General features: G+C 41.8%; 9 protein-coding genes across 10 annotated transcripts; 4 read left to right on the top strand and 5 right to left on the bottom strand.

Moving 5' to 3' along the window:
• Positions 1–2,929: 2,929 nt before the first annotated feature.
• Positions 2,930–4,511, bottom strand: LOC115762288. Its single transcript, XM_030704452.1, has 3 exons — positions 4,341–4,511; positions 3,376–3,540; positions 2,930–3,303 (listed from the first exon to the last, which is right to left on the bottom strand). Exons 1-3 carry the CDS (start codon positions 4,377–4,379, stop codon positions 3,154–3,156), a joined length of 354 nt encoding a protein of 117 aa, XP_030560312.1. The 5' UTR covers positions 4,380–4,511; the 3' UTR covers positions 2,930–3,153.
• A 1,362-nt stretch (positions 4,512–5,873) lies between these two features.
• LOC115762205 lies at positions 5,874–7,021 on the top strand. The gene is made up of 3 exons (XM_030704330.1): positions 5,874–6,019; positions 6,671–6,756; positions 6,814–7,021. Exons 1-3 carry the CDS (start codon positions 5,990–5,992, stop codon positions 6,929–6,931), a joined length of 234 nt encoding a protein of 77 aa, XP_030560190.1. The 5' UTR covers positions 5,874–5,989; the 3' UTR covers positions 6,932–7,021.
• Positions 7,022–7,193: 172 nt separating this feature from the next.
• LOC115762273 (U6 snRNA-associated Sm-like protein LSm6) lies at positions 7,194–7,653 on the top strand. Its single transcript, XM_030704436.1, has 2 exons — positions 7,194–7,373; positions 7,450–7,653. The coding sequence occupies exons 1-2, from the start codon at positions 7,283–7,285 to the stop codon at positions 7,596–7,598; spliced, it is 240 nt and encodes a 79-aa protein (XP_030560296.1). The 5' UTR covers positions 7,194–7,282; the 3' UTR covers positions 7,599–7,653.
• LOC115762272 lies at positions 7,625–8,149 on the bottom strand. Of its 2 annotated transcripts, none has more exons than XM_030704434.1 (2): positions 8,100–8,149; positions 7,625–8,014 (listed from the first exon to the last, which is right to left on the bottom strand). In XM_030704434.1, exons 1-2 carry the CDS (start codon positions 8,133–8,135, stop codon positions 7,658–7,660), a joined length of 393 nt encoding a protein of 130 aa, XP_030560294.1. In that variant the 5' UTR covers positions 8,136–8,149; the 3' UTR covers positions 7,625–7,657. The 2 variants fall into 2 exon arrangements, with proteins under 2 accessions (XP_030560294.1, XP_030560295.1); XM_030704435.1 differs by having other exon boundaries at positions 7,625–7,998; positions 8,090–8,135.
• Positions 8,150–9,582: 1,433 nt separating this feature from the next.
• On the bottom strand, positions 9,583–11,131 carry LOC115762124 (charged multivesicular body protein 4c). The gene is made up of 4 exons (XM_030704229.1): positions 10,837–11,131; positions 10,196–10,373; positions 9,846–10,135; positions 9,583–9,780 (listed from the first exon to the last, which is right to left on the bottom strand). The coding sequence occupies exons 1-4, from the start codon at positions 11,012–11,014 to the stop codon at positions 9,740–9,742; spliced, it is 687 nt and encodes a 228-aa protein (XP_030560089.1). The 5' UTR covers positions 11,015–11,131; the 3' UTR covers positions 9,583–9,739.
• A 3,489-nt stretch (positions 11,132–14,620) lies between these two features.
• On the top strand, positions 14,621–15,941 carry LOC115762224 (pre-mRNA-splicing factor 38). The gene has a single exon (XM_030704359.1). It carries the CDS (start codon positions 14,772–14,774, stop codon positions 15,864–15,866), a length of 1,095 nt encoding a protein of 364 aa, XP_030560219.1. The 5' UTR covers positions 14,621–14,771; the 3' UTR covers positions 15,867–15,941.
• Positions 15,942–16,112: 171 nt separating this feature from the next.
• LOC115762223 (proton-coupled folate transporter) lies at positions 16,113–19,362 on the top strand. Its single transcript, XM_030704357.1, has 7 exons — positions 16,113–16,657; positions 16,723–16,835; positions 17,553–17,703; positions 17,770–17,953; positions 18,016–18,665; positions 18,830–18,986; positions 19,050–19,362. Exons 1-7 carry the CDS (start codon positions 16,453–16,455, stop codon positions 19,111–19,113), a joined length of 1,524 nt encoding a protein of 507 aa, XP_030560217.1. The 5' UTR covers positions 16,113–16,452; the 3' UTR covers positions 19,114–19,362.
• Positions 19,363–20,039: 677 nt separating this feature from the next.
• LOC115762404 lies at positions 20,040–23,516 on the bottom strand. Its single transcript, XM_030704592.1, has 10 exons — positions 22,737–23,516; positions 22,566–22,675; positions 22,257–22,407; positions 22,011–22,194; positions 21,186–21,775; positions 20,866–21,002; positions 20,615–20,804; positions 20,493–20,540; positions 20,323–20,431; positions 20,040–20,255 (listed from the first exon to the last, which is right to left on the bottom strand). The coding sequence occupies exons 1-10, from the start codon at positions 22,861–22,863 to the stop codon at positions 20,198–20,200; spliced, it is 1,704 nt and encodes a 567-aa protein (XP_030560452.1). The 5' UTR covers positions 22,864–23,516; the 3' UTR covers positions 20,040–20,197.
• Positions 23,517–24,161: 645 nt separating this feature from the next.
• Positions 24,162–27,274, bottom strand: LOC115762250 (tetracycline resistance protein, class C). Its single transcript, XM_030704402.1, has 8 exons — positions 27,001–27,274; positions 26,681–26,941; positions 26,341–26,530; positions 25,986–26,281; positions 25,660–25,805; positions 25,402–25,591; positions 24,696–24,852; positions 24,162–24,620 (listed from the first exon to the last, which is right to left on the bottom strand). Exons 1-8 carry the CDS (start codon positions 27,272–27,274, stop codon positions 24,563–24,565), a joined length of 1,572 nt encoding a protein of 523 aa, XP_030560262.1. The 3' UTR covers positions 24,162–24,562.
• Between the last annotated feature and the right edge of the window lie 266 nt (positions 27,275–27,540).

The following is a 27,540-nucleotide window of genomic DNA, read 5'->3' as shown; positions in this document are numbered from 1 at the left end:
CGGAAATGCATTAAGAAATTCAACTTTGGCCCACGCAGCTGCAGTGCACCAATCAGACCAACACCCCCGCCCTGTCCCTGCTGACCCTATCCAACGCCAAGAATGCTTTTAATAGGCACTTGCATAATACAGCCATGCCCCCACCAGCCCCCTCTATGGGCGTGAGCTAATGCGATGTCTAGCCAATATTTCGATTCATATGCCATATTATTAGAATGGCGCAATAGGCACATTAGAAATGCGACTATGCGCTTATTCTAAGCCAGGCTCATGTACAGTGAATATCCGCTAGAGCGAACTTCCTACAGACAAAGAAGTTCGCCTAGAAGATATATATTAAAGAAATAACATAAGAAATATACGGAAATTATAATTATTAATTAATTATTATTCAGATTTATTTTACCTTACATATTTATATAGATTATATAAGAAAAAACAAAGAAAAAACAACAAACTTTTCAATTTTGGTTGCAAAAAATCTCGAAATTGTTCCAGATTTCTTGTGGCCACCTTTAGATAAGTTTGTTTGTGCGTTCTAGGGATAATTCTTATACAAATTAAAGTTGTATAAGAAATAGAGTCCTATAGAACGTTGCATAAATTGAGTTTTTACTGTATGCTTGCATATGTTCCATAAAATCTCAAATTGAAAAGGTTGCTTTGCGAATGCTAGGAATATTTCTTCAGTAGAAAGTTTCATATTGGGAGCTTTCACTGTACGTTCACAGATATGGAATTAAGTTAGTCAAATAGAACGTTCCTTAAATGCAAGTTTCACTGTAAGTTAAAAATTACGAATTTTTACCAGAAATACTTTCTCTTACGCTAGAAGAAATACAATAACATGCCAGTCCCATAGAACGTTGCACAATTGGGGTGTTCACTGTATGTTTACGTGTGTATTTTACAATAACATGCCAGTCCCATAGAACGTTCCACAATTGGGGTGTTCACTGTATGTTTACGTGTATATTTTATAAATCAATGCATTAAAAACGAAACCAATTCAAATAACAGGCTAATGATATGAGAGCATTAATGCACCCTACAACAAAAAATAAACCCCCCCCCCCCCCCCCCCATCCCACCAATCAATGCAACCCCCTTCACCCACCCAGCCACTCCCCACCTTTTGGAGCACACAACATTTATATATTTATGTATTTTTTTATGACAAATAATCCGCTTTCACAGCAATTGATGTCAGGTTGAATCGACGCAAAATGAAAGTTAATACCCAACAACGGGACAATTGATTGAGGCAGGTGATAAGCCTCGGCTGCGATAGGGCCAACTTCTCTATATATATTCTCTCTGGCTTTTTTGTTTCGTGATTAAACATTTCATTTGATGTGGCTGTCGATAAGGCTAATGATCAGGCTCAGGCTCAGTCCCGTGGGCCAATATCATATTATGATTGTATTACACATATTTGGCTTTAATAATGCGAGAGAAGGAGAGAAGGGAAAAGGGAAAGGGTTTTTCTTATCTGTTTGATTTCGTATTAAATTAGTGTCCGCAACTGTTGCAATTCCCACGGTCGGGCCCCTTATCGCACGGCTTATTTACAATGCGGCATTAACAATTTATTAAACAATTTTATGGTGTTATCGTTGCGGCTCGCTGCATTACGCATACGCCGATTGGGCTCGCGCCTCATTTCGCCTCATTTCGCAGCCAATCGCGCACTTGTTATGTCATTTCCGTTATGCATTTCCGCCCACTCGCGGCCACACCCCCTCGGAAAAACCAGCGCGTAATTTGATTTATCTGCTGCAGTTTGCCAGCATGCACGACACAGTTCATTTCCGTTGACATCGAGTTGGGCTCATCAGAAGTAGCCACTCATTTGGGTCGTTCCCGTTTTCGATATCAACTGCAAAACACACATTATTGAAATTTTACTAAATCTACACTTTAACTTTCAATTGTATAATGCATTTCTCTGATTTATGTGTAAATATGAAGTATTTTAGGTCGTTCCCATTTTCGATATCAACTGCAAAACACACATTATTGAAATTTCACTAAATCTACATTTTAACTTTCAATTGTATACTGCATTTCTTAGATTTATCTGTAGAATAAGTTGTATTAGTATTTATTCGTGTAAATTTGCAGTATTTTGGGTCGTTCCCATTTTCGATTTTAACTGCAAAACACACAAATTTAAATAGGCGTGTTTAAATCTTCAATTTTATGATAATAACATAATTATAATGTAATTTTATAACATTAAGTTATAAAAGTATTTATTCACGTTGCATTCAAGTTGTTCCAGAAAAATGCACAAATAAAACGAATTTGAAAGAAGGGCATGCAATTAATTGCATAACTTTAGGCGCACTTCGGATATTCATTTCACTGCCTACTCATGAACTTTCTGTTTTGTATCAGAAGAAACAATACAAATTAGAGCTAATCTAGGCCAATGCCAGAAGAATCTAATCGAATTCCTTATTAGAAGAAACTTTTTTGGGCAACCGCCTCAAGATATGAAAATTGCATGGAGACAGAGTCTTTGTAATAATAAAAAGTTAATAATAATAATAATAAAATAGATATACTTGCTTAACAATTGAATCTCATCGTTTTCTGCCCAATTCCGCCCGCGATTTCCATTGCCAGAATGCGGCTGCAATTGTTTCGCAATTTATTGTAGCCTACTTATTGGCGCTGGGCAATTTGTTATCCTCGTCTCGCGCGCATTGTTCCGATTGTTCGTTCAGCCGGAGCCTGGCTGCGAAATTGGCTTCAATTATGCGCCGCATTATGAAATTATGAAAGTAAGTAGCTGCTTTTGCTGATGCTTTTGCTGATGCCTCCGTTGCAGTTGCAGCTGCAGCTGCCTTCGCTTTGGCCAAATGTAATTGCCGCAATTTGTTGCAGTTGCAGTTGCAGTCGCTAATAACGTTTATTAAAACCATAACAACACCCCGGCCCCAGCCCCAAGCCCCAGCCCGCTTGAGGGCCATTTACAATAAGCCAGGCATGGCTGAATGCGGCATGTGGCATGTTGCATATGTGTTACGTTGGCAAATTATGCAAATCCTTGTGAAGCACATTAATGACAATTAATCGCTGCAAATTAAACTGATGACAATGCGCCTCTCTCCCCCCTTTATGCATTATTAACTGTTCATTTATGAGCTAAGCTATCTCAGCCGGATAGTTGATAAAGTGCTCGCCATTCAAGCGTCCCAAGTCGCGCTCCTCCTGCGCCTGCCGCCGCTCCTCGTGCCGCCCATCCAGGCCCACGCCTATGCGCTCGATAAATTTCGCAGAGCGATATCCATTTTTCTAGAAAAAAAAAAACAAAAACCACATTCCATTAGATACTCAGCCAGACAAGTCTGGTGTAGCGACTCGCACCTCGTAGTAAATGGAACGCGCCTTTTTGGCCGCCTCCGGGTCAAAGTTCCAATCGGTGCGCACGTGGGTTATGGGCTCGCCGGCGACATTGTTCTGCAGCGTCTCGCTGATCAGACGCAGAATGAATCCATCAGCCGGCTGGCTGCACAACAGCAGCAGGGTGCACTGCAAAAGAAAGAGTATCAGTATAAGGGTTAACAAGAGAAAGAGTATGCTCTTTCCAATCCTACATCAATCAAAACTGTTTGAATGGATTGTTGCATGATTTGAGCTCGAAATTAAACGGGCATTTCAATTTGATAACACCCCAGTAACACCCCCCAGAATGTGGGGTGCTATCAAGAAAGTGGAAGATTGTGATTCTATAATAACTCAACGAGAGTCTACAATCGCAATTTGCTGTCTCCAGCTTCTATATTCCTCGAGTTATGCTCAAAAAAGAGTATTACGAAATTCGTATAAAAATGAAGTTTTTAAAAAAAATGAAGAGAATAGATTCTGGGTCTTAACGAGAGTCTACATACCAAATTTGGCGTCTCTAGCTCTTAAAATCGTCGAGTTATGTTCAAAAGACTGTATTTCGATATGAATTCTTATCGATAACAAGAAAGAAAAGTTATCGATAACTTGAAAGAAAACTTATCTGCGCGATGAATAGAAGAAGCTATGCTCAAAATTTCTTTAGCTCTCAGAGACGCTGAGACCCTATTAAACAGTTATGCCCATTTCTCTTCTCTATCTTCTTCTATCTCTGTTATTGCACTTGAAAAAGGTTAATCGAGGTATGACTGTTTTCATTTTTTATGACCTGCTCAGTTAAGTAAGCACTACTCAAGGCTCTTGAAACTTTTTTTTTTTTTAATATTGCGCCACATTATTGATCTCAGTCTAGCGTAACTTTCGTTTTCAAGGGCTTGAGTCATGGCTTGAATATTTTGCACAAATGCGACTTGTCTCTCACTTACCGCAAACGAAAACACAAACAAAAATCTCATTTGTAACATTTTCTGTGGCTTTTGGCTTTTATTTGGTTGATTTTAGATTTCTTGAAGCGCGGCCCGTGCGAGTCACTGGACCATTGATCACTAAAACCGAAACCGAAACCGAGAAATCGCGCAGTTGCATAAAACGCAGCCAAGCGCCAACGCAAATATCGCACGAATAACAAGAAATAAAGAAGAAATATCGAAAAAGATACGAAACGAAATACTCGTACATCTTGTTTGCCGAGAAGTTGCACAGTTATGCGAATGCCAGACAGGGTTGCCAGCTTAGCCTCTTTCTAGCTAAATTGTGCTGCTTCAAAATTGATGCTCTCAACAGACTTGACTATGTTAACTTATGTTATGTTAAGTGATGTTATGTTAAGTTACGAATTGCCCATGTTAGGTGTTCGGCTGAAAATGCCAAGTTACAGTATCGCTGCAAGCTAAGTCAGCTATTTCTAGCTATTTTTAACATAGGTCTTAGCTGCAGCTGGCAACACTGCTAACTAACAGTTAAATACTGAGAGCGGCAGCGCGAGAGCGAGAGCGAGAGCGCGCTTAAATAAATATTCAATAAAGTACAACAAAAGCAACAACAACAACGAATAGAGTTTGGTAAGAAAAGCATATTTAAGCGTTGTTTATCTATGGCCCAATTTATGAGCGCAACACAATATAACAAATTAGATAAGTCCGCATAATTGAGGCTGCATTGAACCCTGGCTTTGAGCGCGACCTTCAGTTGAATACATTAAGTACTCTACAACAATTACTGTCGCGCATTTGTGTGCGTTTTAATGGCACATTTTAATGGCAGACCAAATTTGTGTTTACCGGCAGACGGAACTAAATTGTGGCCAAAGGTTAGTGGCACCTGGCTTAAGAGAAAAACAAATAAAAGACTGTATAAATACGCGTCGCTGTCAAAGAAAGTGCGCCAGACTTCCATAGAGGAAAGAAACTAAAAACAAACAAACAAAAAATAGCACAAGATACAAAGAAAGACAAGACACAAACTGGTTGAACGCATTATCATTGCAGAAGTTACATAATGGCTTCGTCATCATCATCATCATCATCATGAAGATCATCATGCAGAGACAGCAAACCAGAAAGAGCCAAAGTAATTTGGCCTCAATTCCGTTACAGCTTTTTGCACTGCACTTTAACAGCTGTGCGACGCCGCTCTCTTAAACGCACTCGCCCAGACTCTCTCTCGCTCTGGCTCTCTCGAAAAGCTACGTGCCTGGCTTCACGTCGACGAATTAAGCTATTAGTTGCGCTTGCCGCTAGAAAAGCTTTTATTAAACTTCCGTCAAGGAAGCGCCTTAAGAGCTGCTCAAGCCCATGTCAGGACTTTCACTTTCATTGAGCGCTGTTAAGAGCGCACGTATTAGATCAGAAGCAGATTTCAAACAGACATGGGCTGAGCTTTTATTGGCGCGCAGCTTTTAAGCTTACGAGCGGGCGCTCTGCAACGCTCGCTGGCCTCAGACAGAAGTTCAGTTACCAAACAAAACGCGCGCGGTTAACAACACAGCTTTGCGCGTTGCGGCAACAAATTACCGTTAGCGTGAGAAACGTGCCCAGCCAATCAGTTGTTTTGGATATTCACAAAATTTGTGGCTATGGCAAATTTAAATACACTGCTGCTGCCAGTAAGTCTTGAGAGAGCGCGCATCGTGCATTTCACTTGTCGCTGTTGTTGACCCCATCAATTAACATGGCCAAAGCAATAGTCGCGCGCTGACACAATTTCCGTGTGCCGCCTGCGCGAAAGTCGCACAAAAAGAAAAGTGCCTGCACGAAAATGTGACTGGAATTCACAATGAGCATTGATGTTGTTGTTGTTGCCTTGCACTCATTGGTCAGCGCAGCGACACATTTTGAATTGATGTCGCGCCAATGTAATTTGTAATCAGCGCACGATCCTCGCCAGCGATAGCGAGCGAGAGAGAGAGAAAGACCTTGAAATGTGCCCATTGCCCAATTCCGCAAACGATCGTTGCGGCTTTTCCGCTCTCTTTCGCGCTCTCTCTCTCTCTCTCTTTCTTGTAGGTTGACCAATTGAAGAGCTTACAAAATGTGTCATAATCTCAAAGCTGCGCTCAGTTTGGCCATTTGTTGTTGCTGTTGTCGCTTTGCATTGCATAATCGTGGCCAATAACCGTTGTTAATGTTCATGCAAGAGTTGGGCCAAATTACATGTGCATTTATTACAGCTTTTATGTGCCTGACACACTGAACTAATGAGCCGGCTTTACTTAACAATAATTGCAAAACAAAAACTGATTATCTTGCCTTTTCAGCTCATTTTACTAATTGTTGCATTTGTCGCGCACACATCCTATGCCACGGTGCAGCCGCGTGCGCCCAACTTCCAGTACTTTGAACGGTAAATTGCACTCAACACTAATGAAAATCATAATTATAAACAAATTTATTGAAATAGGCCCAAATATCGTTATCCGTACTATGATGAAAATGGCAGGGGAAAATTGCTGTATGGCTATGGCGGACCGGATTTATACCAATACAAAACCTATACACCTCTGGAGGGCATACATTAGGCAGCTTTAAATATACATAAACAACTATTTGTTTAATTGTACTAATTAATTTATAAAAACCTAAACTAAACGCATTTTAAAATAAAACAATGTGCGCGCCAAAGTGGCAGCATTGAAAACTAGCTGGCAATGCTTTGCTTTAAGCGCATTTCAAAATGAAACAATGTGCGCGCCAAAGTGGCAACATTGAAAACTAGACATCGCTGCTGTGCCGTGTTGCTTAAATAGGTGAATGGCACAGTTGAGCTGTGAATGGCACTTTTCCAAAGCCAGCTACAAACAGGAGGCATTTCTTAAATATTGTTAACTTGAATTAAAACAACGTGTTAATTGTTTGTAAATATAGATAAAATGTCACGCAAGGAGGCACTGTCACAGTTCATCAATCAAATACACGGCCGACCCGTGGCTGTAAAGCTCAACAACGGCGTGGACTACAGAGGTGGGCAACACACAACAAATTGTTTGCCGGCAGCTGGGAAAAACCTAATTTGTTGATTAATAATTAATGTTTATAGGCGTTTTGGCCTGCTTGGATGGCTACATGAACATCGCGCTGGACCAGACCGAGGAGTATGTCAACGGGCAGCTGAAGAACAAATACGGCGACGCCTTCATTCGCGGCAACAATGTGCTCTACATATCCACACAGAAGCGTCGCGTGTAAAACTAATTAACTTACATTTATTTCATAAATACAACAATCACATTTTGTTTGTCAAAAGCTCAGCTCGTCGTGCCATATTCCCTGGGTATGGCGCCAAAGTGGCGCAGCTGGCGCAGCGTGTAGCCGGAGCCGAGCGCCGCGATCAACCGCTCGCCGCGTCGTCCGAATTTGCGCTCGTACGTGGAACGCCAGGCGCGTCCGAAGTGCGGATCGAAGGGTATTTCGCTGGGCTGCTGGAAGGGTGAATTGCCCAGAAAGAGACGCTCAATATAGTCCAGTACGGCCTTCTTCTTCTGGAAGTGCACCAGCAGCGGATGCGCCTCCGGCGAGTCCAGATTCTTGAAGTACTCGAAATTGACCAGATCCACGTTCGAGAAGTCGAAGGTGGCCTGCACCATGCCTAGCTGCAGCACGCACTATATCCAAAGACAAGGCCAATGTTAATGTGGTGCTTGGTGTGGACGCAGTGCGTCAAGCTAATTGCTAATTGCAGCCACTTACCATTAGGGCGACTGCAATTAAGACGTATTTGCACATGACACTCGCTTCGATTTAGCTAATTGATGTTCCACCTGGGAGCTGGAGCACCTTACGCTTTCCCGCACGGCATTCAACTGAATTTGAATTGATTCGGCCACGGCTGTGCGTTGTCCACGTTGTGTGTGGATTGTCCGCGCGATTTGCAATCTAATTTCCACTCTTGTCTTTTGTCGTAATCAATGCCATATTACCCAATCCCAATCCGCCTGTACCGCACGCCCAGCCAAAATGTAAAAAGACAATACGGCCCACCACCTCGGCTAATTAATTGATATGCATGGCGCATGAGTTAAGGGCCTCGCCCCCCGCCCCCGCCACCACGACGCCAAGCGACGCTTGTGATAACCAGTCCAAGCGTAAAGAGCTGCTGCCGGCCGCCCAAGTCAGTCTTAAGAGTAGCTGAATTTAAATATTTTAAATAGCTAAAACAAGCTTAATTAGCCTAGGTGCGCATTTGGAATAAATAGGTAAATGTGTTCAAATTTTCAACTGGTTCCGGCTGAGAATTTCTTATGAACAGCTCGAAAACAGCTAAATTGGCAGCACGTTTGTTTCGTTTTATACACCACAGTGTGCAGTGCTGCCAATTGCAGCTAAGAAATTAGTAGCCGAATACAACTAAAACAAGCTGAATTAGCTTGCTGCAATTAGTAGCTGAAGATAACTCAGAACCTGCTCGAAAATAGCTAAATTGGCAGCACTGCATTTGTTTCGCCTCACGAAGCCAGTGCTGCCAACTGAATACAATGTTTGAAATAGCTAAAACAAGCTGAAATAGCTTGGCCGTTAAACTTTTAAACTGGTTCCGGCTGACGGCCCTTACAAATGTTGCTCAAAAACAGCTAAATTGGCATCACTGAACAAAGTCAGTGTTGCCAACTGAATACAATGTTTGACATAGCTAAAACAAGCTAGATTAGCTTGGGTACAAATTCTTAACTAAATTTGTTAAGCTTTTGAACTGGTTCCGGCTGACGGCCCTTACAAAAGTTGTTCAAAAACAGCTAAATTGGCAGCACTGAACAAAGTCAGTGTTGCCAACTGAATACAATGTTTGACATAGCTAAAACAAGCTAGATTAGCTTGGGTACAAGTTCATAACTAAATCCGTTAAACTTTTAAACTGGTTCCGGCTGAAGATATCTCAGAACCAGTTCAAAAACATCTAAATTAGCAGCACTGCACAAAACACTGCATTTGACAAAAGCGTTCAATTTGAATTTATTTTCGAATATCGTTGTTCTACGCGCTCTCAATAAACGGTTGCAAAAAACTCAAATATATTTAGATGAATACAATGCAGAATTAATTTGTTGAATTTACGTGTTATGGTTGTGTATTGTTGTGTGCTTGTTGCCTGACTATTTTATTATTTATAAAATCACATTCCTATTATTTATAAATATATATATAATGCGTATTATTGCTCGTGATAATTTGCAAATTGAAATTTCGCGCTTTTCAACATAAATTTTTGTTTTCACTTAATCATAAAGAATATTCAAATTTACAACAAAAGAGCTGACTTGCGTTAATCGGGCAATTAAAACAATGTTTGTGTGTGTGTGTGGGAAGGAGGGGGGAGATTTCATAGCGTGTTTTTAGTTGGCCCAAGACAACAATTGCTGCATAACTGGATCATCTGCAAAGTGCAACAACAAACAGGTTAAATAGTTTACAGGGTATTTACGGCACGCGCATACTCACCATCATCCTCTGGCTTGGTGGCCGACGCAACGGTTGCCTTTTTCTTTTCCTTGGCCTTCTCGGGCAAATCTTCGGTTGGCGCTTCTGGCAACGTGGGCGTTGGCTCTGGTATGCCAATAATTTCCTTATCAAAGTTCTCCTGCTCCAGTTCATCGAGTTCCCGCTCGAGATCCTCATCATCCAGATCGGCGCCAAAGGCGACCGGATTCGAAATGGCATCAGAAATTTCGCGCGCCACATCCTGTTGCTCGGCAATGTCATCCATCATATCGTGCACCTTGTCCACATCCCTGCAAATCAAACAAAGAGACAGTAAAATCAGGAATACCCGTGCGATACGCTATACTCACATGTTCTGGTGCGCGGATTTGAGCGCATCCGCGGCGTTCTTCATGGTGGTCAATACGGCAGTATTCGTGTTGGCGCTCTCCAGAGCCTCGCGCTGCATCTCGATCGTGGAGAGGGTGCCATCGATTTGTTGCAGCTGCTTCTCCAATCGCTTCTTCTTTTTGAGCGCCTGCAGAGCCACTGCAAAAACGTTGCCGAAGACACAAAATAATTAAATACAAATAAACGGAGCGAGACGCTTAAAGTAAACAAACGAATGAATCCAAAGATACGATGACAAATTTTGTTACGAGACTTTCTTGACCAATACGAGAATACGAATCTATGAGTTTTGCAATTGAGTAAATGTTTATATTACGTTCTTATGGTTAGCATAATTATGCGTATATGTCGGGGGTGCGTCCATGGCAGCCAGCGGATGTTTGTATGTTGGAGCGCATAAAGAAAGGCGAAGAAATATATAGAATACTTTTTACTTAAAAATTCTAGCTCTGGCGTGGCAATGGAATTGTTATATACATATATTTATTTGAAGGCAACAAAAACAAAAACAGAAGGCAACCGAAAATGAGTCATAAGTTTAATCTCTGATTTGTGGCTGTGTAGGAAATCCCTAATGTTTCGTGTAGTATCGGGCACTTACCTCTTTTGTTTTTGGATGCATTTTTGCGTGCTGTATTTAACTCCTCCTCGATTTTGGACTCGAGAAATTCCTGTTTTTTGATCAACATGTTCTCGGTCTCGCGCAGCTTTTGTATCGCCTCGCCTGTCGTTGGGGCCATCTCCTTTTTGCCACCAAACATTTTCCCAAAGAAGCTCATACTGTTTTTTTGCCTTTTACACGCGCACACAGCACTAATTCTCTATTAAATTAAGTTTTTCCTATTGCGTTCTTCCACAGACGTCGTCTGGTGTTTTTGTCTACAGTGAAGTGTGCGTCATCGTGTTATCGAAAAAACCAAATACAACAACGTGCGTCAAATTAGCGGCGGTGACTTAGCGTCGAATTTTGGTACTTGTTATCGGAAAACTATCGGTCACTTTCAAATGCATTTATTTATGTTTTTAAGCACGAAACCAAATAAATTTAAATGCAGAATTGCAAAAAATTAAATTATTTACTATCTACATTCATTTATTTTTGAATTTTAATTTATAATATGGGTAAACAAAGGGGTTGAAAAGTTAGGTTTTCGCCATTCTTTAAATATCTTAATTCAGGGATAATGGCCCCGAAAACCGCATATACACGATTGAAGTCTATAGTTTCACCTATCCAATCGTGAAAAAATTATAAAAACCGATCAGCATGTTTTTAAGATATTTGTACTACAGTGCAGCAACCTCGTTGCTAGCCCCATACAAAATGACCGTAAAAAATCACCCTTGCACTTGAACCCTAATAACTTTTCTCAGGGATAATGGCCCTCAATGCACGGTATACCAACTTGAAGATACATGTTTAAGGAAGCTTTACGCATTAATTCTAAGCAAATCGAGCAGCCAGTTTTTTAGAAAAATGGCAAAATGTAAGCACACCTCATGTTGTTCATTCAAAATGCCTATCGAGCTACTAGCTCCAACGGGAACCGAACCACTGCTCGGAATCAGTGTTGAACAATGTTATAAAGTATTGGGCGGGAACAAATTAATTCAAAATACTTGTATATGAAAGAGAAATGCAGTAATATATAAAATAATTGTCATTTTACAATAAAACATTATCTTTGGTAAAATAGACTGCTGCAAAAGACGACACCTATGCATTTAAGTATTTATGCACGTATCATAACGAAAAGGTGGCAATATTTCAACCTATATTATTCTATTTCTCCGATAATGGCCCCAAATGCACGGTAGTTTAACATATAGATCGCGAATTATCAATCATTTTGCTTTTTACATCAAGAAAATCGTCCAGCCAGTTTTAGAGAAATTCGCATTTTTCTATTTTTCTTATTATACCCTCTGTTATGCAAAAAAAACTAGCTGGCAACATTACATACTTAACATATTCATTTATCAAAATGGCGACGATATTTCGACCTTTATTATTCTATTTCTCCGATAATGGCCCCAAATGCACGGTAGTTTAACATATAGATCGCGAATTATCAATCATTTTGCTTTTTACATCAAGAAAATCGTCCAGCCAGTTTTAGAGAAATTCGCATTTTACTATTTTTCTTATTATACCCTCTGTTATGCAAAAAAAACTAGCTGGCAACATTACATACTTAACATATTCATTTATCAAAATGGCGACAATATTTCGACCTTTATTATTCTATTTCTCCGATAATGGCCCCAAATGCACGGTAGTTTAACATATAGATCGCGAATTATCAATCATTTTGCTTTTTACATCAAGAAAATCGTCCAGCCAGTTTTAGAGAAATTCGCATTTTACTATTTTTCTTATTATACCCTCTGTTATGCAAAAAAAACTAGCTGGCAACATTACAAACTTAACATATTTATGTTAGGGGCTGCCAACTTATGAAGAATGCAAACATAATGATATGGAATATATAAAGATGCCAGCTTGTGAAAATAAGTAAAAGTATACATGACGATGAATATTATGTAATCATGATATTTATATTAAATTAATATACTTTATATATATTGAAACATTCTACATCTCTATGTTTGCATTCTTCATAAGTTGGCAGCCCCTAACATAAATATGTTAAGTTTGTAATGTTGCCAGCTAGTTTTTTTTGCATAACAGAGGGTATAATAAGAAAAATAGTAAAATGCGAATTTCTCTAAAACTGGCTGGACGATTTTCTTGATGTAAAAAGCAAAATGATTGATAATTCGCGATCTATATGTTAAACTACCGTGCATTTGGGGCCATTATCGGAGAAATAGAATAATAAAGGTCGAAATATTGTCGCCATTTTGATAAATGAATATGTTAAGTATGTAATGTTGCCAGCTAGTTTTTTTTGCATAACAGAGGGTATAATAAGAAAAATAGTAAAATGCGAATTTCTCTAAAACTGGCTGGACGATTTTCTTGATGTAAAAAGCAAAATGATTGATAATTCGCGATCTATATGTTAAACTACCGTGCATTTGGGGCCATTATCGGAGAAATAGAATAATAAAGGTCGAAATATTGTCGCCATTTTGATAAATGATATGTTAAGTATGTAATGTTGCCAGCTAGTTTTTTTTGCATAACAGAGGGTATAATAAGAAAAATAGAAAAATGCGAATTTCTCTAAAACTGGCTGGACGATTTTCTTGATGTAAAAAGCAAAATGATTGATAATTCGCGATCTATATGTTAAACTACCGTGCATTTGGGGCCATTATCGGAGAAATAGAATAATAAAGGTCGAAATATCGTCGCCATTTTGATAAATGAATATGTTAAGTATGTAATGTTGCCAGCTAGTTTTTTTTGCATAACAGAGGGTATAATAAGAAAAATAGAAAAATGCGAATTTCTCTAAAACTGGCTGGACGATTTTCTTGATGTAAAAAGCAAAATGATTGATAATTCGCGATCTATATGTTAAACTACCGTGCATTTGGGGCCATTATCGGAGAAATAGAATAATATAGGTTGAAATATTGCCACCTTTTCGTTATGATACGTGCATAAATACTTAAATGCATAGGTGTCGTCTTTTGCAGCAGTCTATTTTACCAAAGATAATGTTTTATTGTAAAATGACAATTATTTTATATATTACTGCATTTCTCTTTCATATACAAGTATTTTGAATTAATTTGTTCCCGCCCAATACTTTATAACATTGTTCAACACTGATTCCGAGCAGTGGTTCGGTTCCCGTTGGAGCTAGTAGCTCGATAGGCATTTTGAATGAACAACATGAGGTGTGCTTACATTTTGCCATTTTTCTAAAAAACTGGCTGATCGATTTGCTTAGAATTAATGCGTAAAGCTTCCTTAAACATGTATCTTCAAGTTGGTATACCGTGCATTGAGGGCCATTATCCCTGAGAAAAGTTATTAGGGTTCAAGTGCAAGGGTGATTTTTTACGGTCATTTTGTATGGGGCTAGCAACGAGGTTGCTGCACTGTAGTACAAATATCTTAAAAACGTGCTGATCGGTTTTTATAATTTTTCACTATTGGATAGGTGAAACTATAGACTTCAATCGTGTATATGCGGTTTTCGGGGCCATTATCCCTGAAGTAAGATATTTAAAGAATGGCGAAAACCTAACTTTTCAACCCCTTTGTTTACCCATATTATAAATTAAAATTCAAAAATAAATGAATGTAGATAGTAAATAATTTAATTTTTTGCAATTCTGCATTTAAATTTATTTGGTTTCGTGCTTAAAAACATAAATAAATGCATTTGAAAGTGACCGATAGTTTTCCGATAACAAGTACCAAAATTCGACGCTAAGTCACCGCCGCTAATTTGACGCACGTAATACAACATCTGCAGCCAATAGCACATATGATTTGAAACCGATAGGCAGCATGCAGCCTTGCTGCTGTTAAGCCATTTTATTCGCCAGCCCTGGAGCCAATTGCAGAACAGGGTTGTCCGCTGTAATGCATTAAAAACAAAACACACACGAATTATGGCAAATCGCACAGTTAAAGAGGCGAAAAACGTGCACGGCACCAATCCGCAGTATCTCATCGAGAAGATCATACGTTCACGCATCTATGATTCCAAGTACTGGAAGGAGCAATGCTTTGCACTTACCGCCGAACTGCTGGTGGACAAGGCCATGGAGCTGCGTTTCGTTGGCGGCGTCTACGGCGGCAACATCAAGCCGACCCAGTTCCTGTGCCTCACACTGAAAATGCTGCAGATCCAGCCGGAGAAGGACATTGTGGTGGAGTTCATCAAGAACGAGGAGTTCAAATATGTACGCGCTCTGGGCGCCTTCTATTTGCGCCTCACCGGCGCCGCCATCGACTGCTACAAATATCTCGAGCCCCTCTACATAGACAATCGGAAGCTGCGTCGACAGAATCGTGCCGGTCAGTTCGAGATCGTCTATATGGACGAGTATATAGATGAACTGTTGCGCAATGATCGTGTGTGTGACATTATATTGCCGCGCATACAGAAGCGTTCCATACTGGAGGAGAATAACGAACTGGAGCCCAAGGTGTCGGTGCTGGACGAGGATCTGGATGACGAGGTGCCTAGCGAGGATGAGGCCAAAGACTCTGAGGAGCAGGAGTCCGCTCGCCAGAAGAACAGTTCGACAACTTCAGTGCGACGTCCGCGCCGGGGCCGCTCCAAATCCAAATCGCGCAGTCGAGAGCGGGACAGAGATAGGCGCGGTGCACCGAGCAGCAATGCACGCTCCAGGGACTACTACGATGAACTGGAGGAATATGACCGCCAGCGCAATCGTGTGCGCAACCGGGACACACAGAACCACAGCAGCAACTACAACGACGACTACGATCGCCGGCAATCTGGACGCAATGAGAACAGGCGGGACGGAGAACGCGACAGACGGGATAGGGATCGCGAGCGGGAACGAGAACGAGAGCGACATGGTGACAGAGAACGCGACCGGAATGGTGAGCGAGAACGGAACGGTGAGCGGGAAAGGAACGGTGAGCGTGAACGTGAACGGGAGCGGGAACGCAGCAGCCGCTATGAGCATCGGGAAAGAGATTCACGCAATGAGCGCGATCGTCGACGCTACTAAAATTTGCGCCTAGTTTAATTTTTTGCACACCTTTAAGTAAAAACATAAAGCTCTAAAAATCAAATTGTTTTTACTAAGGCTGGGAGGGTACAGTTGAAAATGAACTAAAAGTGGTTCACGCTAAAACGCGACAAGTGGGAACGGCACATTACGCGCCAAGCAGCAGCGATTTACTCAAAATGACATGGTAAACAAAAACAGCTGTTGCTGCGAATGCGAAGCTTTGTTTTTAGAAAGTTTGTGAAGCGCTGAATGGGTTAATGTGCACAAGTGAACATAATATTATTAACTAGTATTGGCTGAAGTGTAAACGCAGCAGGGCACAAGCTTCGTTACGCTAAATTACTCACGCACACACACACGCACACTTCGAAAGCGTTAACGTCGCAAATTCTAAAGAGCGCGAACCGTGTCAGTGGCTGAATTGAGCTCGACGCGCAGCGACTGCGAGATAAACGAATTAAATTGTTTTGTTTTAATAACAACGCATCATGATTTGCTAGTTCCTTTGTTTAAACAAATCGAACAGCTGTTAAATTGACAACAATTTAATATTTAAAAGCGAACGCTGATGCAATAAAATAAAATGAACACCTCACCCCTGGTAAACGAGTCCGTGGCTGACGTTGAGCATGAGGAGGCTGCGCCACGCCTACTTGATGCTGCCCGCTCGGAGGCAGACGCCGAGGCTCCGCCAGCCCTGGCGGAACACAACGGCTCAGCCCTGGCCACCAAATGGTTCATACTGGAGCCTGCCGTGTTTCTCATATTCATGGGCCGCAGCTTGATCGGTGCGTAAACTAAATGACAATACGATTTAGTACGTTATACTAATAGCTCACTGTATGTGTTTTAGGGGCGGTCCTACAGAATCAAATTCTGTACCAAACCTGTGTGACGATCATGCACTACAATGAAACCGACTGCGAGCCGCTGCTGGGCAACGATCGCGGTTCGGAAGCTACAAAAGTAAGTTTAAATAAACACCATAAATTATCTTATATAGTATACGATATACGATACGATATAAGCCCATGTTTACTAAAGCATGACATCGTAATTATATATCGTGCACTTAAATACATATACACAGACTGTTATCACTTGGAACGAAATGTGAGAAATATCCTATATATGGGAATATGTGTGAATTCGTCAATTAGGAGCCTTGCTGTACGTCTACCCAAAAATGAAGAACGAATGGCTTAAACTTCCGGCGATCCGATAATAATATATATTCTCTTCTTCTTATCTCAAAGGGCGTTTGTTATGCGAATTTATTATTCATTCAGATACCCAGATACTCCAATTCATATTCATGCGGGCGATTAGCTACACAAAGTGTTTCGTTGCCTTCACAAAGCATCATCAAGAAATCAAATCAAAGCAACTATTCGACGATCTATTGTTCGAGTCGAGAGATAAGCCTCGGACACATCTGTAGACATATTGGAATCTGGCACAAAGCTATTGTCCCAGTTCTAAACAGGGGCGGGAGAGGGGGCGGGGGACGGGCAAGTAAACATTCAAGAATGCATGACTAATTGTTGGGCTTATCGGGAAAATAATCGATCGAAGGGATATTTCGGCCTAGCCGTGCATAATGGAACGCAATGAATCATTTAAGTTGCATGTCAAAACAGTTGTTCCTATAATTGTTATTCACGAATTGTTTTACACTTGCAGAGGCTGGAAATTACAGTTCAGGGCTATTCGGCGGACATAACAATGGCCATATCGCTCCTGGAGAGCATAATACCCGCCTTTGTCAGCCTCTTCATTGGACCCTGGTCGGATAAATTTGGACGACGTCCCATATTGCTGACGGTCTTCACAGGTTGCCGCTGCCAATAAACATGCCAAATCCGTGCACTTTCAATTAATGTTACCTTAAACCTTCCAGGCTACGTGGCCGGCGGTACAATATTGATGGCCATCGGTGAGGTGACCACGTTCCAGAACATCAGTCCCTGGTGGTATCTGCTGCCTTCGGTGCCCTCGGTTCTAAGCGGCGGCACTTGCGCTTTAATCACAGGCATATATTGCTACATCTCGGATGTGGCCAAGGAGCGCAAGCGCGCTTTGCGGTGAGTTGAATCCCCCCCGCCCCCCCTTGCAACTGCTTCGTAATCATCGGGCATATTTTTAGCATGGTGCTGAATGAGGCATCGCTGTGCACCGGCATGATGGTGGGTAATGTGGCCAGCGGTTACATATATGCGGCGACGGATGCGGTCACACTCTTTGGCATTGCCGCCGGCTTTATGTTCCTGGGCCTGCTCTATGTGTACTTCCTTGTGCCGGAGAGCTTGCCGGACGAGGATATGCATAGGGGCTCACGTGTACGCGAATTCTTTCGCTTCGGTCTGGTCAAGGATCTCGTGCGCACCTGCTTTCTGCCGCGTGCCAACTACGATCGGGCCATTATCTGGCTGACCATGGTGGCGCTGACCATAACCATATTCAACATGGAGGGCGAGAACACGGTCAACGTGCTGTTCATGCGCGAACAGTTCGACTGGACCATCAAGGACATCAGCCAGTTTAATGCGGCGCGCATTGTTATCCAAATAATTGGCAGCGTGGCCGGCATGATTGTGCTGCGTCGCGTGCTCAAGGTGTCCATCATCAGCATGGCTCTGCTCGCCCTGGCCGCCTGTGTGCTGGAGAGCACAGTGCGCGCCACCGCGCACTATTGGTGGGAAATGTATTTGGGCATGACGCTGGGCATGATGCGCGGCGTCCTGGGACCCATGTGTCGTGCCATACTATCTCATGTGGCGCCGGCAACGGATGTGGGTGAGTAGCTATCACAGCCAGATACTCAATCGATCGTTCAAACGATGTTCGACCTGATCGAGTCTGCAACATGTTCGAGCTCGAACACAACCGAAATAGCCATGACTCGTTCGACTGCAACAATTGATGATGATACTCTAATGACTAATGATTATTATTAACAGGCAAAATCTTTGCTCTGACCACATCAATGGAAATGGTTTCACCACTCGGCGCTGCGCCGATTTATACGGCTGTTTACAAGGCGACGGTTGCCAACTATCCGGGCGCATTCAACTTCATTAGCGCCGGCCTATTCTTTCTGTGCTACATTCTAATGGCGTAAGTGGTCTACATGAAATCTATTATCAATTATTTAAATACAAATATCTGTCTTTTCTGCAGCATCATCTTTGGCATACAGAAGTCGATGGGCAGTGCCAGCGCCTACAAGGTCATAGGCAGCTAACCATCTCGTCTCTGCTTGGCTTAGTTCAATTAAAATACCTTAAATATCCGACTTGCTATTTGTGATGCCTAGACAGTTTTTTTGTACAGTATATAGAATCAGTTTTTATATCAGTGTGTAAAGTATTATCATGATATTTATCTTTTTTGTTCGAAACCTAATTGTAATTGTTATTGTACATTGTTTTTCAGTCTATTTGTAACTGCCCATCGGAACTGACAGTGTAAATACATATAGAGTTTTTATAAACTGAACATATATACATATAATATTATAGGGAATGACACCAATCAAATTATACAGAGCAACTAAAATTAAATAAAAACAACTGCATTTTCATTTGTATGTATGATATAACCCTTTAAAAGACATTAAACTGGTTTATATATATATATATATATATATATATATATGCCGAACCGTAACCAGAACCAGTTAAGGAGAACCAGTACCAAAGCATTATTAGCTTGGGCCGTAATTTCTATATGCACATCTGCTTTGTACTCATCAAAAAAACAGACATTTAAAATGTGGCCCGCAATTTCTATATGAAAATATTAAATGATTTGCAATATTTTCAGTAGAACGGGCAATAAATTTAAAACTGAATTATTTCATAACAATTTTGAAACTTTTAACCAAAGCCGGGTTCACAAAGGCGAAGAGCTAGTTCAAAATGTTAGCTTGCAGCCCTGACAGTTAAACACACACAATTCAAAAGGGCTGTCGATTTAAATAATGTAAACGTGCAACCCTGACAGTTAAACACACGCAATTCAAAAGGGCTTTAAATAATGTAAACGTGCAGCCCTGGCAGTTAAACACGCACAATTCAAATGAGCTGTCGATACAAATAATATAAATGTGCACACATCACACACCATCAGAAAGGGTGTCTTTGAGATCTGTTTGTATTATTTGTTTGTTTTTTTCTAGTTTCAAACTACTCGTTAAGTTTATTTCTTATTAGAGAAACGGCGCTTTGGGCAACCACATCACACACACGATTAAATACAATTAGTCATAAATACTAGGCTAATGGGATGTACTACATAAGCGGATCACATCGGAACGGTTGTTTGTCTTATTTTAGCACCTTGGCGTAGTATTCTTGATGCATAAACTTAATGCGTAGCACACAGCTGCAGAAATGTTTCAACAATTAGCATTAAGGCGTACACAAATCGGCCCAGAATCGGCGCAACTTACCCGATAAATATGAACGACATGAGATACAGGCCCGCGCTGACAAAGTTAAAGAGACCCGGATAATAACCCAGCGAGCACTTGTAGATGAACGTGTAGAGCGGTGCGGCCACTGGAAGCGCAAAATCGAAATTAATTAACAATAATTAAAAGCTGGACCTGTTAGTCCTTACCGAAAGGTGCAAACGATTGCAAAACATTTTTAATTGAGAAAATTTTTCCTGCAAAACAACGCGAAAGCCAGTCAATTAATTACTAGAAAACGCCAAATCATACAAATTAATCGAAAACTCACCCAAATCTGAGGCAGGTACTATATTTGAGACAATGGTGCGGCACATGGGCCCGCCAATGGACCGAAAGACGCCCAAGACGACGGACAGGTACATGTGCCAGGGCTGCGTCGAAAAGCCCCTGGCCATATTCTTGAGTATTTCCGAGGCGAACGCGAGCATCGCCAGTGTGACCACCGACAGGCGAAAAATCTGCAAATATACTTAACCTCTAAGATCATCCCAATTATACACCATATATAGTATAGCCCACCTTGCGCAGTATCAGAAATCCGATGAGTGCACCCACCATGGGCACCAGGTGGCTAACCGTCTCGTAGAATGTGTAATCTCGCACGGACCAGTGGAACTTTTCGCGCACAAACAAATACATGACCGTCATGACGCCGTCTGAAAAGAGCAGAGAGTTATTTAATGTGACCGACTAGTCGCTACCCTGTAGTCAGCTTTCAATTGCTGTGCTTCGTTTGGAATTGGAATTCAATTTAAGCTACTTTCTACTTCCTCTCTGTATATACAACAGCAATATACCTTGTTTTTTAGTTATTTTCAAATGAGTCCTGTTCAACTTACCAAAGACAAAGATGGACAGGCACATGGCCAATGTGACTAGCCAAATAATTGCGCGCGCATGATTCTCACGTGGCTTGGTGCAGGTGTTAACCATCTCGCGGATGTGTGAAAAGCTGAAGAGGCCAGCCTTTTTGGCATCCGGCTGCTGCTTGGACTGGGCTTGTGCTCTGGCCTTTACCTTGGGCGGCAGCTGTTCCACATATTTCGCCAGCAGATCCTCATCGAATGTCATGTTGGGCGTGGCCGGTGTGGGCAGCTGATGGACATGTTTCTTCTGTTCTGACTCGAAATCGGGATTCATCAAGATGGGCGGACAGTCAATGGACATGCATTCCGGCTGCAGATCAGACGCCGTAATGGGCATCTCCTTCTCGCCGCTGGTTGCGGCTGCGGCAGCCTCTTTGGCCTCTTGCGTCTGCCGTATATGCAGGCTCTCCGGCACAAAGAATATGACAAAGAGTGTGCCCAATGTGGTTATGCAACCCGAGATGCCAATGGTCGTGGCCGCATTGGTTGCCGCATAAACGAAACTAGACAACAGCGAGCCGCTTGTGAGCCCAATGAAGAACAGCGACTCCATGAAGATCATGCTGGGATAAAAAACTTTGGATTAGCTTCAACCTTGTCAAAGACTATGGTCTTTTAAAGAGCTCAGCAGCGGTTAATTCATTTGCCTTAAAATGTATTTGTTCAAACGAAGTTCGAGCTACTCGCGACAGCAACATGTTCGAGCTTGAACAGTTCGATCGACTCGATCGGCTCGATCTAATTGTTCGTGACGCGTTTTGGCTAACTCTTTGCAGGGCTTTCCTACTTGTAACCTACCGATAAGGACGCGTCTTGGTATCCGTTATGTCCGAGATGAAGCACAGGGCCGCCACGGAGAAGACACAATTGCCGCCGAGCAGAGAATGCGGCACCGCGGCCGCAATATACCACCAGGGATTGATCACGTAATAGCTGGACAGCTCGCAAATGGCCGATGTGACCAGAAACGAGAGGGCAAAACCTAAACAGGCTATTGAATTACACTGCACACACATAGTATATATGTATATAGTTGATATGTACCTATCATCGATACTGTGAGCAGCGGCTTGCGTCCATAATGATCCGACCAGGAGCCAATAAAGAGGCCACAAAAAGCGGGAACAATGCTCTCCAGCAGCGTGCGCGATAGAAATAGATTTGCCACATATGGCTGCAGTTCCGTTTCAATTGCCTGTAAAATTATACGATATAGTACCTAATATACCTAAAGACGACAGTGTTGCCAAAAAACTAGCTGAAAATAGCTGAATTAGCTTGCTTAGCACAGATTATAGCTGAATGCTTCTTAAAACGTAGCTAAACGTAAGCTCGAGCTTTGGATGTGCGAACCTTTATCTCGGCGCTGGCATTTTTATCGTCCAGCAATTTGCAGTCGCTGACATTGTAGCGAAAGATCACCGTACAGGTCTGGTAGATGATCTGGTTCCTCAGGATGGTATCTGGGGAATAACACTGCGGAATAGCTAATGCATATAAATAATGCTAATTTGAAGCACTTACTGGACAATGTGAGCGAAAATAAGAGCATAAAGACGACCGGTTCGATGTAGAACATATGAAAGATGCGATGCCATTGGAAACTGCGAAGACGCTTCAGTGTCAAGATGTGTGCGACTTTTTCGACCATTTTGGGCAGCTTTTAGAATTCGAATTGTCAGCCGCAAGTCGCGAATCAAATACTGGTTTAATATTTTGTTTGCAAGTTCAACGGAATCAAGACCTCAGCCAATTCCGCGTAGTTACATTATATGTTTATTAATTAGATGCTGGCAAAACTTTAAACAATGGCAAGAGGCGCACACAAACAGCAACTTATCACAATGAGCACGTCACAGCCTAATTCAAATTACGTATACGCTATACACTTATATACATTTATACACTTATGTACACAGCATTAACTGTCATATCGGGCTGGATGCTTTGCCGTTTAATATGAAGCCCGGCGCGACAACTATTTACAATCGGAGTTGGATTCTCGAAATGAGCCTCTAACGTTAAGTCCGAGCGTTTATATATGCGGCCACAAAGGTAAAACGGAAAAAAAACGGAAGGAAAACCCACGTCAAATAGAACTAAAACTAAAGCAGCACAGAAATATTCCACAACACTTGTTCATCAAAAATCCAATGTTCTAGTTGTAGATTTTCGATATATGCGCATATGTATATATATATTTTTGTATATCGCGTGTACTGCGATGTCTGTTGTTGCTCAGAAAAATTCCGTTCCCGACTATTGAGTTATGGTTGGGTCTGTTGTTGGACCCCGAACAGCAGCTTGATACGGCGACGGCAACGTTTCCGATTCGTTTAAATTCGATTTCACTGCGTTGACGGCTTAAATAAGTATTTTCCCCGCCGTCCCGCCTTATCACCTGCAGCACCTGTCGCTTGTCTAGGCCCAGAAACTCTGCTAAGCCTCAGTTTGTTTGTTTCGTTTTCTTTTCGGCCAGTTCGTGCAGTTCGCACGCGCCAAAGCCAAGGCCCGCAGGAGGGTTCCATCGCAAATAAAACTCTTAACAAATGCCATTTAACAACGACTAATGCTGACTGTTTAGATTAAAAACAACTGCTTTTAACAATATATATATATATATTATATAAATAAACTCCCAATCGTAGCTGAAACAGGCCGTGCTAGGGGTAGCATCTAGATAATTAATCAAATGTCGAACTGAACATTATTCTTTTAAATCAAGGGTGCAAAAAAAAACATCTAATTTAAAATTAGCAAATGAAATTAGCGCTCAATTTAACATGAAGTTAACACCACTCAGTTTGCTGGGAAGTTTATTTATTTGTGTTTATTATATTTATATTTATTTGTTTTCATGCCCATCCATCCACATATATATATATATATATATATATATATATGTATTTGCATTGGAAGAGTTTGTCAAGTGACTGCGCACACGCCGTTGCCTGGAAATTAACAGAGTAGCAGCCCGTCGAAGCGTGCTGTTATATTAACCCATATCTGAAGTCGAATCGAAAATTGTTTAGTAATATTTCGATTTTTTTTTAAATTAATGTAAAATGTGGCAAATGGCAAGCGCAATTACACATGTTATTTGCCTGTGTGTCCGCTTTTTTATGGTACCGAATGTTGGTCAATAAAAAACTCCCCCTTTAAGTACACATCTAGACTTCACACATTGGTTGGTGGTTTTTTTTTTGTTTATAATGTGCAAATACGTAAATAGATATTTGTATATGGCATATTAGCCAATTTGTATAATTGATGTGCGAATTTGCCGAATGACTGGCGAATTCAGTTCTTTCTTTTCTTTTTTGCTTAATATCAGCTTTATGGTTGAGATATCACTTGAAAATGGGTTCGTAGTGTGCGGGATGCGAGGCTTTCTTGCGCCAGACCACGCTGAAAGTAATAAACAAGAACGATTATTTAGCATAATAATATTTGCATAAATCTATTAACAAATTGGACACGCACAGCAGCAAAATAATCGCGAGTCCAAATAAATTGGCGCTGATTAGATTGAACAAACCCGGCGCACTGCTCAATGTGAGCGTGTAAAATATTATATACAGTGTGGAGGAGGCGAACGGGGAGAGCGTCTGCAGCACGCTAAGCATCGCAAAGACTTTGCCTTAAAAGAGAAAGAAAAGATACAAATGTAGCTCAAAGATACATTTCAAGCGAACGAAAGAAAAGACACATTTTGGAGGAACGAAAGAAAAGATACAAATGTAGCTCAAAAATACACTCAAACAAATCTAAGGAAAGATACTGAAAAGATAACTAAACGAAAGAAAAGACACAAATGTAGCTCAAAGATACATTTCAAATGAATCAAAGAAAAGATACAAATGTATCTGCAAGATAGATTTTAACTGAAGGAAAGAAAAGACATAAATGTATCTCAAAGATACAATTTAAACGAACGAAACAGATACAAATGTAGCTCAAAGATACATTTCGAATGAATCAAAGAAAAGATACAAATGTATCTGAAAGATAGATTTTAACTGAAGAGATACAAAAGGTGCTCAAAGATACATTTTAAACGAACGAGACAAGATACAAATGTATCTCAAAGATACATTTAAAACAAACGAAAATATAGATACAAATGTAAATCAATCGAGTGATGAGCCATAAATGTACCTCAAAGATTAATTTTAATAGATTTACGCACCGCGCTCCTCGCCTGGCAACAGGTTCGTTATCATGGTGCGGCACATGGGATTCACCAGAGATTTGAATATGCCCAAGCCAATGGCCAGATAGATTTGCCAGTCGACGAAGGCGAACGCTTTCATCAGACTGCTCGCCGCATGACTCAGCAGCGAGATGAGGGCCAGCCACAGAATTGCCGACTTGCTGCACTGCAATGGCAACAACAAATATTATCTTAAGATACATATAAATAATTTATATCATTTGTAAATCCCACCTGGCGCAGCGACCATAGAAACAATATGCCGCCGGAACCAGCCACGGCTGGCACCAAAATGCTCACCGACTCGTAGCTTGTGAACTCGCGCACCGTCCAATGGAACTTGGCACGCATAAACATATAGAATACCGAATTGCTGCCATCTGAAATGAAATAAATCGGTTTACGGGCCACTAGAGCCTTTTTGGAGGGGCAAGGCCCCGAAAATGCGAGGCTCGTGCTAAGTCGACTTCGTTTCGAACTCGAACATGTTGCCAGCTCGAGCAGCTCGAACTTCGTTTGAGCGTATGTCGCTGGGTGAGGTGAATCCTTTTTTCACTCACCAGACACAAATGCCGTTAGCAGCAATACACAGATGAGCAGCACCAGTATGGAACGATCCTTGTGCTCGCGTGCTCTCGCGCTGCTTCGCCACAAATCCAGCAGCACAAATCCCTCGGACAGCTGCCGCTGGGTCAGACTCTCGGGCAGCAGGACGGCCATCAGGAACAGGGCAAATAATATGGAGCAGGCCGATATGACAAAGATGATGTAAGCATTGGTCGCCTCGTAAACGTAGCCAGAGGCAAAGCTGCCAAACAGTAAGCCCACATAGATGCACAGCTCGTAGGCGATCATTCTGTTTGGCAGAGCACACAGATTTATATGCATATAGGGTACAGGTAAGGGGCTTATCACCTGTAGGATCTCATTTTGCCCGTGGAGACGTCGCCTATGAAGCAAACCGCGGCCACGGAGTAGGTCACGCTGCTGCCCAGCAACGAGAGTGGAATTATGGTGATCACATAGAACCAAGGACTGACCAGGCCATTGAGCTGCATGGCCAGATAGGCAATGCAAGCTGAAAGTATGTACTGCAGTGCATAGCCTGGAAGAAAGATTGAAAATAAATGAATAACAAGGGTGAGCTAGTTGAGTTTGTCCGACTAGAAGATGATCTACAAGAGAGAAGAAGAGGCATCTCTGTCTGCGAGTTAAGCTCACAAAGCTCACAAAGATAACAAACAGACAGACTCACCCAAATAGGAAGCCAGCAACAGGGGCTTGCGTCCATAGCGATCCGCCAGGGCGCCCACGAACAAGCCACAAAAGGCTGGAACAATGCACTCGACGATCTTGATGGTCAGGAATACACGCGCTGCATATGGCTGGACCTCGGCTTCAATACGTTTGGTCTCATTGTTGGCGTTTTTGGTGCCCAGCAAGCTGCAGACCGCTTCCGGATAACCAAAACCCGCCGTGCAGCTCTGATAGATGATTTGAGATTTCAATATGGTTGCTGAAATATACGAATAATATGCTTTAACATGTTTAACCTGTACATCTTGCGCAACCCACATGAGAAATTGTAGGCGAAGAGCAGAATTAGAATCAGCGGCTCCAAAAGAAAGGTTCTTGGCTGAGCACATGGATTGGCAGCTGGTTCGATTGGCTCCACGTTCTGCTCGTTGCCCATTGCAGCTACTATGGGGTCGTCGTGGCTGTCGAGGCTGGCCTCACTGGAACTGCTGCTGGGAGTGCTGATGGGAGTGCTGAGACCCGTTTCCGGGTCATCGCTGTGCCGACTGGATTTTGCGACGAGCTTCTCATGTGCGTGCGGTGCCTCGTCCATAATAAGTTTGCAACTGAGACTTGCGGCCAATTGTCGCCCGTTCAGATTGAGTCGAAAATGGTATAGCTTGCAGATAAAATATCGTCATTTGTGGGGGTTTCCATTAGGACTACAACAAAGCGGGTGAGTGCATAAACACAAACGCAATAATATTGTTGAGTCAGCAGCATGCCGCACGACCAAGCTTGTGTTTTACTTATAGAACGTGCCTTATCTTAGCTCAAGTAAGTTGATTTCAATTCTTTTAACAAACATTTTTTAAACTG

The sequence above is a fragment of the Drosophila novamexicana genome, unplaced genomic scaffold (genome assembly GCF_003285875.2).
Source record: "Drosophila novamexicana strain 15010-1031.04,08,12 unplaced genomic scaffold, DnovRS2.1 tig00000564-arrow-pilon, whole genome shotgun sequence".
Lineage (NCBI taxonomy): Eukaryota > Metazoa > Arthropoda > Insecta > Diptera > Drosophilidae > Drosophila > Drosophila novamexicana.
Note: the sequence above shows the minus strand (reverse complement) of the source record. Positions and strands in the feature narration are given on the sequence as shown.